Genomic DNA, 12,706 nt, shown 5'->3' with positions numbered 1-12,706 from the left:
ATATAATAGTAGATACTTACATCGCTTTATCTGCAACAAAAGAATAAGACAAGTGCCTTATAAGGAAAATGAATACACAATCACTCTGTCACAAAACTTGCTAGTCACAGTCACACGCCATTGCCAAATCCAAGGACTCGAAATGTTAGACAGCCGGATATTATATGACATTGTTCTATGATGTGGCTGTATGGCCAATGTGCCTTCCGCTATTGGAAATTAGCAGTAAATAGAGGAAGTAGACGTGTGAAGTGTTAGAAAATATAAATTATTATTAGTTAATTAATTTTAACAAAAAAAACTAAACTAATTTTTAGTTGGGTTGGTCTTAGGTTGTCTAAATAGCAATATGACTATCTACAGTCATGAGCAATATGATGTACCCACTTTAGGACTCTGTCGCACTAACAAATTTGACATTTAGTGAGACTTACAGTTCAATTTGTCAAAAAAGTTAATGTGACATGGTACCAAAGTGTATACATATTAATGCTCGTGACCGTACATTAAAGACTATCTATCGCAAAATGACTAGATAATTATCATTATACTTAAATCAGGGCTAACATGCGCAACGTAATAAAATTATCGATCGATTCAATACATTTTGTCGAAATCGACAAGTTTGTTTTTTTCCCTAACAAGCGTGTCACACTATTTTATTCGTATTTTGATATGACGACACATTTGAGTTTACATATTAGCACCAATCGACAAAACGACATAATTATGTCGTCAGAATCGATAAAATAAACCCGTGCCTTAAACCAGTCGATCACAAATAATGGTACATGCGTACCCTTAACGGAGATTCCGAGCTTGTTTTAAGGAGTATACGCAGAATATAAAAGGATCGATGTTACTCTTTCATTTTCTAAGACCTTTATCCTATCGTCAAGTTATATAAGTACCGTATCGTATATAACTCTTTTCTTATCACTAATGAAGTATCTGGTACACAGGTGGCATGTGCTTCGCGTACAACGCGGACCTGTACTACCGCGATTACTTCCCCGACGTGGACCTCGGCTGGTGGCTGTTCGCCGTCACCGTGGGCATCGGCTCCGTCGGCGTCGTCGTCGGCGGGGTCATCTCTGACAAGTAAGTATACGGTAAAAGTAGTCATCTCTGACAAGCGGACCTGTACTTCCCCGACATGGACCTCGACTGATGGCTGCTCACAAACACGTCAAAGACATACATGCATAAACTCACGCCTATTTCCCACCGGGGTAAGAAGAGACTATGGAATTCCATTTGCTTCGATTCTGACATACTTCTCATGCTTCCTTCACTTTCATCAATAGTTTACACGCACGCCGGTTCAAAGTAGATATTACTGAACCTTTTCTAAGGACATCTCCAATTTGGTCAATGTACGTCCTTCTAGGTCTTCCTCTGCCAGCCCTACCACCGTCCTTCGCTTTAAATACTTCTTTCGTAATCCTATTATCCTTCATCCGCTCTACGTGTACAAACCAACTTAACATTCCCTTCTCAATCTTAGTGACATGTTATTTTACACCACATCTTTCTCTTATCACACTGTTTCACACTCTATCACTCAATTTCGTCAACGTCGAAAAACATTATGTTATTAATAATCAAATTATTTCCTTTCAATAGATTCGTCGCAAAAATGGGCATAAGGTCTCGAGTGCTGGTTCTCGCCCTATCGCAGCTGGTGGCTACTCTTCCCGCCTTCGGATCCGTCATTTTCGGCCCCCTGTGGGCTATGATCACACTCGCCATTTCCTATTTCTTCGGTAAGTGCAAAAAATATTACTTAAAAAGTTTTTATTCTATAAGACGGCCAGTTCAATGAGGTATCGTCAAAAATAGATGAAGCTTTTTGCTTCTTTTTTTTGCGTTTTGCTTTTTTTATGAAATCTTTTTGATTTCATAAGTACCTATATAATATTTAGAATATAATTAATATTTTAATTAAATAAATATCAACTAAAAAGGTTTTATGTGTAATAAGATAATACTATATAGGTTGAAATCAAAAAGATTTCATAAAATAAAAAAAGCAAAAAGCAAAAAAAAAAGAAGCAAAAAGCTTGGTTGGCTGCATAGAAATTTAAAACTAATTTCAATTATTTCTTAAAGGATAGCAATTTAAAGGCAATCAATATTATTTTTCGGGCAAAGTACGGCCAGTTTAATGAGGTATCGATCAAAATAGAACAAACAAAAAAGATTTCATACTTACAAAATACTTGTTGGCACTGTTTTAAAAGTATAGGTAGAATTCAAACGTGACGCATATAAAAACAGAAGCGTTCAGCTGGTTATTTGTTGTAAAAACAAAAAGGGATACTACATTAGGATCACTTTAATACATCATAATAATAATAATATCATAATTCAGCTTTGAGTACTTTTACCGTATTAAAAGCGGGTCAAAAGAGTCTGCAAGTTGCCTTTTGATTTTTGGGGTTTATCAACCCATTCGGAATTAGACTTAGCACGCACTACAATAAAACGGACGCGATAAGTTTGAAACCGCAAAAAAATAAACTCATAGCTTTATTTAGTAAGTATATCTACTTATAAAAGTAAGTATATGCGCACGCATTGGCGACGTGGAAAATGCAATAATTAATATATTTTTCTTTCTCCAGCGGAGATGTGGTTCGGCATCGTATTCGCTATCCTCGTCGAGATTGTGCCTCTCTCGGTGCGATCCACTACCGTTGGCGTGTTCCTGTTTGTCATGAACAATGTCGGCGGCAACCTACCTATCCTGGTCGACCCTGTATCCAAAATCATCGGGTACAGAGAAGCCATTATGATCTTCTACGCTGGTTTCTACGGCATTAGTAAGTATTGTTTTGGGATTTGATACCTATTTTTAGTATACAAGTACTTAATTTGAAAACTTATATAAAGCCACACCCCGAACACAACACAGAAAAATTTCATTGTTACGTAAGTGCGAACGAGACACAGTTTGTAGGCTCCTCCCTTATCTACTTTAAATCTCCTTACTTCTCGAACCGTAAATTTGAACTTACCTGTACTATGACCAACCAATAAAAGTAAAATTCTAATTAAGACCCTTTCTAATTTACAGGCAGTATACTTTTCTTCCTCACGATGTTCCTAATGGACGGCCCAGTGGAGAAGGCTCCAGAAACCGACGTGCCAGAGCCCCACGTCAAACCTAGTGGCTTAGACAACCGCGCGTTTACCCACGACGAACTTCCCGTTAGAACCGGCAGAAGCTTACCTAGCACTCCTCAAGACGCCAACAGCAGGCTATAAATACCACTTAGGCTGTATAGAATAAACCAGTGCGTGCATTATGCATTTGGTTAAAAATAAAAACTTTCAAATTTGACCAATCACAAACGTTTATCCTGAGCAAAGCCTGTGATTGGTTGAACTGTAAATATGGCGGGAAAGAAAGAGTTAAAATAATTAAAATGGCTGTTGACGAAGTGTAGTTTAATAAAAATAGATTAAGGCTAATCTTTCTGTAGTAACACGGAAACATTGCCGTGATCGCTCTTTAGCAATTAAAAATAAACTACTTAATTACCTACTCGAATAACTTTGCATTAGTTGATGATATTTTCTTTCCTATATTAGTGTTTTAAAATTGCTAAAATCCAGCCAGAGGTTTTACATTAATTTGTTAAATAAAAATTAATACTTTATAGGTATCCCTTGCCAAGACTATAATTATATAAAATAGTAAATTGTGCGTGTTACCTATTTACACACACACTAAACCTATTGCTATAATAATGGTAACTTTCCTACGTTCATATTTTCTCTTAACTTAGAGACTAAGTACATCATCAGCTGTAGGAATACTGTAAAACACTTATATATGTATTAAGTAGACGTAAGATGTTTATGTAGAGATGTATTTACCTACCTACCGTTTATATTTATTAATTTTGATAATTTGGTTAGTAAAGAAACCAGCAGGCAATAGCAGAATCGATTTCATAAGTAATTACAAATAATTTTCAAAACAATATATAACAAACTGAGATATTATCAATATTTATTTTGTTAAAGTAAAAATGAGGATGGGAGTCAATTTTGGCAGACTCATAGTGAACGGAAGACAGGATAGAAAACTTTTAAATAGTAACCAATATTGTCAACGGATTATTTTTCGTATTTAAAAAAATCATACACATTTTGATATTACTATGTGTTCATTTGTGTTAGAATTGATAATAAGAAAGCTCAGAATAAGGTTTAATGTAAAATATGGTCGAAATGAAGCAGTTACTTTTGTGATAATGAAGATTTTGTAAATATTTATTTTTAGTATAAGAAATCTTTGTAAATAAAATGTTTAATGTTTTATGGAGGTTTTACTATATTTACGTATTTCACACTACCTATTTAGAAGTTACCTACTGTGTTTCCAGTTCCTAAATTCCAGTTATGAAAAGCAGAAACATGATGCTTAGCTTATGACGCTTAGCTTATCTAAATACTAATAATAAGTTAAATATTCATATTAAAATAAAACACAGTCTTAAAGTAAATAACAGATTTATTCTATAGCAGTTAGTACTTTACTTTTGCCTTTTGATTTGTATTTGAACAATTTCTCTTTTCGCCTAGATTTCCAGAGCTTGGTTTCTTCTTTAGATAATACATATTCTCCACTCACAGCCACACCACTTATTTTTTCTGAAAAAGTAATAGAAATTATATTGTATCTATTTTTTATGAAACAAAGAAGTATACATTAGAAACATGAGAAATTATGATGAAAGAAATAAACAGACACTATTCTATAACAATAGCCTTGATAACTGAATTATTTTTTAAGCATAGATAGGTACATACATACACAATTACATTAATAATCTGTATTTGTGAAGGTACATGGGTAGAGACAAAATTCATCAGAAAACATAGTTACAGCCACTTAGAGATAAGGCGATGTCTTTCAATTTGATAATAATTTCCATCAATATTTCAAATACAACAATCTTACCACTTTCATCAAGCTCATCCTCTATCTTCCTCTTTTTCAACATCTTCTTTGACTCCTTATTATGAATTTCCGTGTATGTATCTTTGACTTCTTCACATGACAAGAATCCTTTGGAATCCTTAAATAGTTTTACACCACCTTTGATTTTGTGTTTTCTGTAAGTAAAATTACATGTAAATATACCAACAAATACTATTCTATAAGTATAGCCTTGATAACTGAATTATTAAATATACAAAATAATGTAAAACAATGTAAGTGCCTGTTAAGAAAGAATATTATAGACAGCAACTTATTAGAGTGTGAAAATAGGTTTTATTTTTATTTAGACTACAAATATTTTTGATTTCAATATTGCATACTTGATCCCATTCTGTTGTACATCAATAAATTCCACATTTTTGTTTATAACAGCAGACATTTTGGCGCCAATCCGTTTCTGCATTTCCGCCGGCACTTTGACGTCGTTATAGTGACTAGCCTCCTCCAAATATCTTTCTGACTTTGGTTTGGGCTCTGAAAACATAATATTTAAAAGTTTTGAAACATAATATAATAGGCAAATTAATGTATTATCGTAAAGTACGAAACTAGCATAATTATATTTAATATGTACATAAAATAAAGTCATGCCGGTATCCCTGTCGGGGTGGGCAGAGCCTAAAGTCGTTAACAATACAACCCACAATCACCCTTGATAGGTATTCATACCAACATAGATACATAAAACATGGTAACAAGTTATCATCAGTTCTTCGGCCAAAGATATAACTTCATTATTTTTGGAAAGGATATTATGAGATTCATTATAATTTGATAAAGCCATAAAAAAATATTACCATCTTTGTGTTCAGACACAAGCCCACGAGATTCGTCAATTAACTTGGTGAATGTGACATCAACGACATCTTTGAACCGCGATAAGTCTTCATCTTCAGACGAATCTGAATCCGACATACCAGAAAACGATGTACTTTTCCTCCTAATACCAAATTAACACAAACTAAAACCTAATATTGTATTGGTATTGTGAATATCAACAACAAAACACGTGTTTTTGACGTTTCGTTTTTGTGATTAAATAAATTGCACACATAGTTGGTTGCTGAAAAATATGAACAATATGAAATAGATCGTCGACTCTTTCAACGTATTAATAGTGCTCGATGCACGTATAAAAAACAAACACTATGTATGTTTATAAAGCAAGTTATAAAGTTAGTAGAGCCAATTTGTTTTTTGTGTTTCTTGTAGTCAAAACATAGTTTTGTAGATTGTCAACTTTACTAGATAGACGATAAAAACTTATATGGAAAATCAGTTGGACGGGTGGCAAGTTACAAGCATCGCCGACTTGAAGCCCTAAATAAAATGAGGCGCATTGTAAGCATGACAATAAACGTATCGAGCTACGTAAAAGCAGCTGTAGTTGTCAATTGAACTTCTATTGTTCTATCCAGGGCTTTTTGGCGGGAGGCGGGAACGGGACAGTTGCTTTCTTCATTGAATAATCTAAATAATTAATACGAAGTGGTGTTTTGTGGTTAATGATCGCATTAAGTTAGTCGGAAGACATTCGCGAGTGTTATTATATTGGAGTATTCAATAAACAAAGTGTATCTGCCTATTTTCGCTTCGTGTCAGGAAGCCGCTTCATAACTCAAAAGTTTATGCGGACTTTTGAGTTAATTCGTTTGGGGTTCGGAGTAGGAGTCTACTCCGAGGGTGGGGGCTTAGGTTTCATCATCATCACCTTTCATCATTTCATTAATCATCAAGAAAAAAAATACGTCAGACATGGCTGTATGGGCATAGTTCCCTTTGCCTTACCCTTCGGGGAAAACCAAACCAAAAAAAAAAAAAAAATGTTCTATCCAGCTGATGAGCTGATAAATCCTAGGTTACATTTTTCGGTGTAAATCAAGATTTTCTTCTATAGAAGAATAAAACAGCTTTTAGAAATCGTTTTTAATCTTGTGCAATAATGACAGAATACAAGAAACCTCCAACAGACCCAGATTTACTAAGGTTCAATGAAAAAAATGATTACGATTCTCTTGCAAAGTACCTAGTCGGAAACATATATCGATACCGTGAAAACATTATTATACCAAGAGTTTTGGGGCCTGTGATTATTAAGACAAACGACGAGAAGATGATTGAAGCCACAGTAGAAAGCTGCCCGTTCAAATCACTAACAAGCTGTATCATAGGTAAGTAAAAAGACCACATGAAGGGCTTCTGACATAAAACTTTACATAAGGGCACCTATACATTAAGCAATGACACATAGAGCAACACAGGCCTCTGGTGAACCAGATGACACACAATCATACCCGTAATCCTTAATAGAATAAATAAGAACCACAAGCACAAATCATTAAATGTAGACTATATTGTGAATTATAATTTTTACTGGGCATTAGGCCACACGTAATTAGACCACTGTATTCAAGCCCTAATAGACTATTTTATTATAAACTGTTTATTTTCCTGCAGGCTATGGTCTTGGAGCAGCTGTTGGTCTCTTCACATCATCCCTAATGCCCAATGTAACAGACGTAACAGCACAACAAAATCAAACGGCTAGAGAAATTCTCAGAGAAATGAAGAACTCTATGCTCAGTTATGCGAAAAACTTCGCTATTCTGGGAGCTGTATTCTCCGGAGTAGAATGCTGTATTGAGTCAGCCAGAGGGAAATCAGATTGGAAAAATGGAACATATGCAGGGGGCATCACCGGAGGATTAATTGGTTTAAGAGGTTAATATATTAATAGTCTTTTTATTTTTGTTGACTGTTTCATCAGCCGTACGACGCCCACTGCTGGGCATAGGCCTCCCCCAAGGATCTCCACAAGGATCGGTCCTGTTGACTGTTTAAAGTGTCCGTTTTTGATGGAGTTTGAGTTTTTGTTCATAAATTTTCAGGTGGCCTCAAGGCAGGACTTTTTGGCGCAGCTGGATTTGCCGCATTTTCAACAGTTATAGATTATTATATGCATCAACGTGGCTCATAAATTGTAATTGTTAAAAATATGTACCTAGTACCTAATAAATAAATGTGAATTTTAGTTGGTTAAATACTTATTTGTCTGAAAACGCCCTTTATTCCCTTAGGCTATTGTAAATGTTGTTTCTAGGCTAGATAATTATTTGCAGCTGATGTTGATAAACATAAACTCGGAGAAATTAAAATGCAGATAATTTAGGACAAACAAATTAATATTACAACAAACCAGTTGAGAATCTTCTAATTTTTTTGAAGTCGTTTAAAAAGGTCAAAAGATCATTGAAACTTAGCCAAAACCAAAAAGAAAAAAATATATTATTATTTGGCAACACTCACGCCCGCCATTTTAAAAATTAACAAAAAAAACCAACGGACAAAAACGTTCGTGCCTGGAGTTTCAAGATCGATTTTACTTATTTTTCGGCTAATATTGTATTGAATAAGAATTTTTATATTTATTATTGTGGTGATAGTGATGGTCTAAGGCTGATAAAGTGCTTTGTTGTGTAGTGCGTCGCAGTAATTAGTGAAAATGAAGGATCCTTTTGCATCCGACTCCGGTATTGATTCACCAGCTCGGGAAAGTCTGAAAAATGTGGAAGGCTGTTACAGCAAGAACATTTTTAAGACAAAGTCCTTCGCTAACTCACGTCGTGCCTTACAATCCGGCGCTGAGAAAATATCCAGAACGTTTAGAAGCGTCCGAAATACATTCGGTAATCTGTCACAGGTAAGTCTTTGTTTAGGGCGAAACTAATAATTATTTCCTTATTAAAAACTCGTCTCATGTCTGCTGTTACACGGCAACATAGTTTTTTAACTTTATTCTTTATTTTTGTTGTTTTGCTAATAATGTATTAAATTGATACGCTAAAACAAATTGGTATAAAAATTTGATTTTTTGGAACAGCATTTCAGGCTTGGTGGGAGACGCAGGCATCGTTTGACGGAGGCTGGATCTCCGTGCAGGACGCCTTCCACTCCTGTTACCAAAAAAAAGCAGGTATGCATAGAAAATGATTACATTTATTCATTATTTACTCTAGCAGTTCAGAGCTGATGTAGGTATGTACTTCACTGTACTTGTTTTATAATTTTTGATTTTATTTTTTTGTAAAACTACCTATTAAGACTAAGATTCCTTCACCAACCCGCAGCGGAACAGTGTGGTAGAGTATGCTCCGTAAACCCTCCGATTGATTGAGAGAAGGCCTGTGCCCAGCAATGGGAAGTGTAGGCTATTTATGTTATGTTAAGAGTAAGGACCTTTAAAAATTTTAATTTCCATTAAAGTGAAAGTAACATGGTGATATTTGTAATACCTACTTAACTCTGCATTATTTAAAAAAAGTATGTAGTTTAAACCAGTGGTCATTCATGTGCCCACATTTTACTGATGAGGGTTGATTACTATTATTTCATAATGATTAATAATACCTATTTCAGGTATTAGGTAGAAGTCCTGCCAAGCTGTACAGCCCATTTGGCATTGAGACACCACACAGCCGCGACTTCCGAATGTCCCCATATATGCCGGACACTCCTGATCATGGGTAAGTTCTAGCAAATACAAAGATATGACAATAATATCTTGTAAGGAAATACAGTTGAAACAAATTGTGTACTGTGACAGAACCTATTGTACTTTTCTATTTCACTTTTGTTTTGTATTTCCTGTGTGTGCAATAAAGTATTTGGTATGTTATGTTAAACTGTAAATATAAATATGGAAGCCCTTGACCGCCTTCACATTTATAAATTATGGTACCTACCTACTGCATTTCTATATTTGTTTGTTACAGACAATACACAGGCTACTTCAACATTTAAGACTTCTTGTTATAATTTAAATAGAGTAAAATGTACTAGTTAAATTGACCTGTATTCTTAAATAAACACTTGTGTAGGCAAATAGAAAATTGATATTGACATTTTACTGAACATCATTAATTTAAGAGCTACACTCTTGTCAGTGTCGCATCCTCCATGCTACTATTTAGGGTAAAGGGGCAGTGGTTTCCTTCTTGCCTTACGCCACGCGGTACTCTGGCACGAGTGGGATGGCGCCCAAAGTAGTCTATTTCCAAGTTGCACTAGGACTCCTGTCTTCCACCTCTGAATAGTACTTGTTGCTGCCCTCTGTCAAGTTCCAAGTCCCTGTGACTTGCCCCTGCTTGCCTGCATTTTACTGATGAATTTCTGTTACTTATTTCAGGCTTTCTCCGAAGCGACGTAAAGGCGTGGCTCACTCGTGGCACCTTCTGGCCAAGAAGCGACCACGGGCACTATTTCACTGAATGCAGGCTCAATATAACACGCACAATGTAACCCACCGCTTATCGTAAGACTAGCTTTATCTCAGAGGATATTATGTATGCGAATGGTGCTATATTCATATAGTGTTTGTATGATGTGTCTCAAGGTTCACAATGTTGGTAGAATTTGTAACATTTTTGTAAATTCTGTAGCTATCCTAGAATTTTACAAGTCCAATAATGTACTTAATAATGTACTGATTCCTTGAGATAATTATACAGAAACTAAAATTACGAGGCAAACAATTATTATATCAGATTAATTTTTAAAGTCATTGATTACTACACTGGACACCTCTTATATAAAATACTTGCTTGGGGTCCAGGCAATATTTACAGACTGTAAATTATGTCATAAAAAGGCATCTATTTCTTGTGCCCTTGTAGAAATTCCGATTTGAACTTGTAAAGGACATAAAGGAATCCTCAATCACTAACTCCTACATAAATTTACAAATGAAGTAACAGTCAGTATTTGCTTTAGATAGGAAGGAATTATAAAGTATTAGCAGCTCGAATTCAAAAGTGAGATTAAAGTGCTTTTATTATACAGGTGTTAGTGACATCGTAACGAAAACTGAGTTGATATCAAGTGGATTTTCAAGGAAAATTCCCCTCGGTATTTGTTACGATGTCACATATACCTTATCTACTTGTATGGCTATTTGTATGTACTTGTACAGAGTGTAAGTGACATCTTAACAAATACTGAGGGGGATGATTCAACTCATTATTCTGAGTTCATATCAAGTGGAATTTTCCATTGTTGTATAGAGTTGAAATTAATTAAAAAAAAAAAACAATACATTAATTTTGCGACGGAAAATTCCACTAGATATTAACTCAGAATCATGGTCTGAATCATCCCTCAAAGTTTTCGTTATGATGTCACTAACACCCTGTGTATTATAATATTCACTAAGAAAGCCAAATTAAATCGTATGCAGCATGTTTACCATTATTCTTGAATGTATAAAGATGCCTTAAGAAGCCAGGAGACTATATACAATCTAAATAAAAAGAATTAGGGGTTTCTTTTTATTACACTATAATATGATAATGTAGAAACATAAAGTTGGCCTACAACTAATACACCAGAATTAAAAGTATTCATGTTCACTCTAAGGTCGAATCACATCTATCAGCATGCTGCAGCGTGCTTATGCGCGCTACCGCAAATACTGTGAGCAAACAAAATGCGATCACGCGCATTAGCATGCCATAGCACGCGTACGCGTACTGACCCACGCTAGTAGACACTGCCGCGTGCGGTTGCTCTTTCTCCCTCTAGCATATGACGGTTCTTAATAACAGAAAAGGATAGAAGTATAAAATAGTACGATGAGGTGCTGAAAAATGTGGTTTGACCCTTATAATAACTCATGTACACATATCTTCATATGTATTTGGGTCCAGTTCATACCATAACTGTATGCATTGGATGTTATAAGAATAGAGAATGATGGAAGACTTATACTACGCTTTGCTGTGACAATATTAGTCTGCTATATGCATAGGATAAGATCATACAAATATATATTGTTTTAAAAATGGGTATTTTAACATACCCATTTAATATTAATGAGGAATTTTTAGTATGTGTTAGATTTAGTTTAATGTCTTGCAGCTGCAATTTTTTTTTAGTTTTAGTCTTAATAATGTAAGACTGAGGATGTATATTTTTACAATGAGGCATTTTTTTTACTTTGGTAGTCGTATTTTTAAGAGAGAAAGGAGAACAGTAGAAGGGTTCTGAAACGGTCCATATGTTTGTAAAACATCTGTGCTGAAAATATTCGTAGATTGGAATTCCATTAAGTTAAAATTATGTTGGTGTTTGCCCAAATCGACTCCATTTAGTAGAAATATTAAAAGGTAAAGAGAAGTTTTGTGGCATATAGGTACTCAGCATACATATTACCGCCATGTCTGGATTATATCGCGTTGAAAGCTGTTACGTGACGTCAAAATGGCGGTTGTGTTAATTTGACAGGACTAAAGTAGCTGCATCTCTTTCTTGCACGTGTTGTAAGTGAAGGACGGCACGAATTTAAGAGCTGTCAAATGAGCGTCTGTTTTTTTTTACTGTTTCCGAACTCTTCACGTAAGGCTCTGACGCTCATTTTGTATTATTTCGAGGCTGGAATTATGTGTAACTTAACGTGTAGCTATTTATTTATATAGTAAGTTTTTTATCTTAACAGACGGTCCATTTTATAATCATGGTTTGACCTTATTTCCACCTTATAATTTTGCATTTATTTAAATTGCCTACTTTGATCTGTGTAAGGCTATTATTACAGTATTGACTTTATACAATAATAAATAACGAATACATTTTTATAAACTGACACCATTTTTCATTTTGACTTACATAAAAACCACCTAAAACATTTTACGAAAT

General features: G+C 34.8%; 4 protein-coding genes across 4 annotated transcripts in view; 3 read left to right on the top strand and 1 right to left on the bottom strand.

Moving 5' to 3' along the window:
- LOC126375882 (putative metabolite transport protein HI_1104) overlaps nucleotides 1–4,330 on the top strand; it is a 57,545-nt gene extending 53,215 nt beyond the window's left edge. Inside the window, exons 8-11 of the mRNA XM_050022962.1 lie at nucleotides 963–1,101; nucleotides 1,627–1,766; nucleotides 2,628–2,825; nucleotides 3,080–4,330. Of these exons, the coding sequence (XP_049878919.1) occupies nucleotides 963–1,101; nucleotides 1,627–1,766; nucleotides 2,628–2,825; nucleotides 3,080–3,270 (668 nt within the window). The 3' untranslated portion in view covers nucleotides 3,271–4,330. The remainder of the gene's footprint in view (nucleotides 1–962; nucleotides 1,102–1,626; nucleotides 1,767–2,627; nucleotides 2,826–3,079) is intronic.
- A 177-nt stretch (nucleotides 4,331–4,507) lies between these two features.
- On the bottom strand, nucleotides 4,508–6,036 carry LOC126375945 (uncharacterized). The gene is made up of 4 exons (XM_050023053.1): nucleotides 5,815–6,036; nucleotides 5,338–5,491; nucleotides 4,976–5,130; nucleotides 4,508–4,665 (listed from the first exon to the last, which is right to left on the bottom strand). Exons 1-4 carry the CDS (start codon nucleotides 5,930–5,932, stop codon nucleotides 4,526–4,528), a joined length of 567 nt encoding a protein of 188 aa, XP_049879010.1. The 5' UTR covers nucleotides 5,933–6,036; the 3' UTR covers nucleotides 4,508–4,525.
- Nucleotides 6,037–6,821: 785 nt separating this feature from the next.
- LOC126375941 (mitochondrial import inner membrane translocase subunit Tim22) lies at nucleotides 6,822–8,058 on the top strand. The gene is made up of 3 exons (XM_050023048.1): nucleotides 6,822–7,188; nucleotides 7,475–7,738; nucleotides 7,906–8,058. The coding sequence occupies exons 1-3, from the start codon at nucleotides 6,960–6,962 to the stop codon at nucleotides 7,992–7,994; spliced, it is 582 nt and encodes a 193-aa protein (XP_049879005.1). The 5' UTR covers nucleotides 6,822–6,959; the 3' UTR covers nucleotides 7,995–8,058.
- A 95-nt stretch (nucleotides 8,059–8,153) lies between these two features.
- LOC126375951 (uncharacterized) lies at nucleotides 8,154–12,653 on the top strand. Its single transcript, XM_050023060.1, has 4 exons — nucleotides 8,154–8,717; nucleotides 8,898–8,990; nucleotides 9,434–9,540; nucleotides 10,203–12,653. The coding sequence occupies exons 1-4, from the start codon at nucleotides 8,520–8,522 to the stop codon at nucleotides 10,282–10,284; spliced, it is 480 nt and encodes a 159-aa protein (XP_049879017.1). The 5' UTR covers nucleotides 8,154–8,519; the 3' UTR covers nucleotides 10,285–12,653.
- Nucleotides 12,654–12,706: the final 53 nt, after the last annotated feature.

This window comes from Pectinophora gossypiella, chromosome 20 (assembly GCF_024362695.1).
Source record: "Pectinophora gossypiella chromosome 20, ilPecGoss1.1, whole genome shotgun sequence".
Classification (NCBI taxonomy): Eukaryota; Metazoa; Arthropoda; class Insecta; order Lepidoptera; family Gelechiidae; genus Pectinophora; species Pectinophora gossypiella.
This window is presented reverse-complemented; position numbering and strand designations above follow the sequence as displayed.

Bases quoted from the DNA above. Each gene is read 5' to 3' on its own strand.
- LOC126375945 (XM_050023053.1), bottom strand. From the start codon at position 5,932: ATGTCGGATTCAGATTCGTCTGAAGATGAAGACTTATCGCGGTTCAAA. The intron at 5,131-5,337 runs GTATGCAATATT...TTTTACTTACAG, and splicing joins GTACAACAGAATGGGATCAA to AAAACACAAAATCAAAGGTG. The intron at 4,666-4,975 runs GTAAGATTGTTG...TTACTTTTTCAG, and splicing joins GGATGAGCTTGATGAAAGTG to AAAAAATAAGTGGTGTGGCT.
- LOC126375941 (XM_050023048.1), top strand. From the start codon at position 6,960: ATGACAGAATACAAGAAACCTCCAACAGACCCAGATTTACTAAGGTTC. The intron at 7,189-7,474 runs GTAAGTAAAAAG...ATTTTCCTGCAG, and splicing joins ACTAACAAGCTGTATCATAG to GCTATGGTCTTGGAGCAGCT. The intron at 7,739-7,905 runs GTTAATATATTA...ATAAATTTTCAG, and splicing joins AGGATTAATTGGTTTAAGAG to GTGGCCTCAAGGCAGGACTT.
- LOC126375951 (XM_050023060.1), top strand. From the start codon at position 8,520: ATGAAGGATCCTTTTGCATCCGACTCCGGTATTGATTCACCAGCTCGG. The intron at 8,718-8,897 runs GTAAGTCTTTGT...TTTTTGGAACAG, and splicing joins CATTCGGTAATCTGTCACAG to CATTTCAGGCTTGGTGGGAG. The intron at 8,991-9,433 runs GTATGCATAGAA...TACCTATTTCAG, and splicing joins CTGTTACCAAAAAAAAGCAG to GTATTAGGTAGAAGTCCTGC.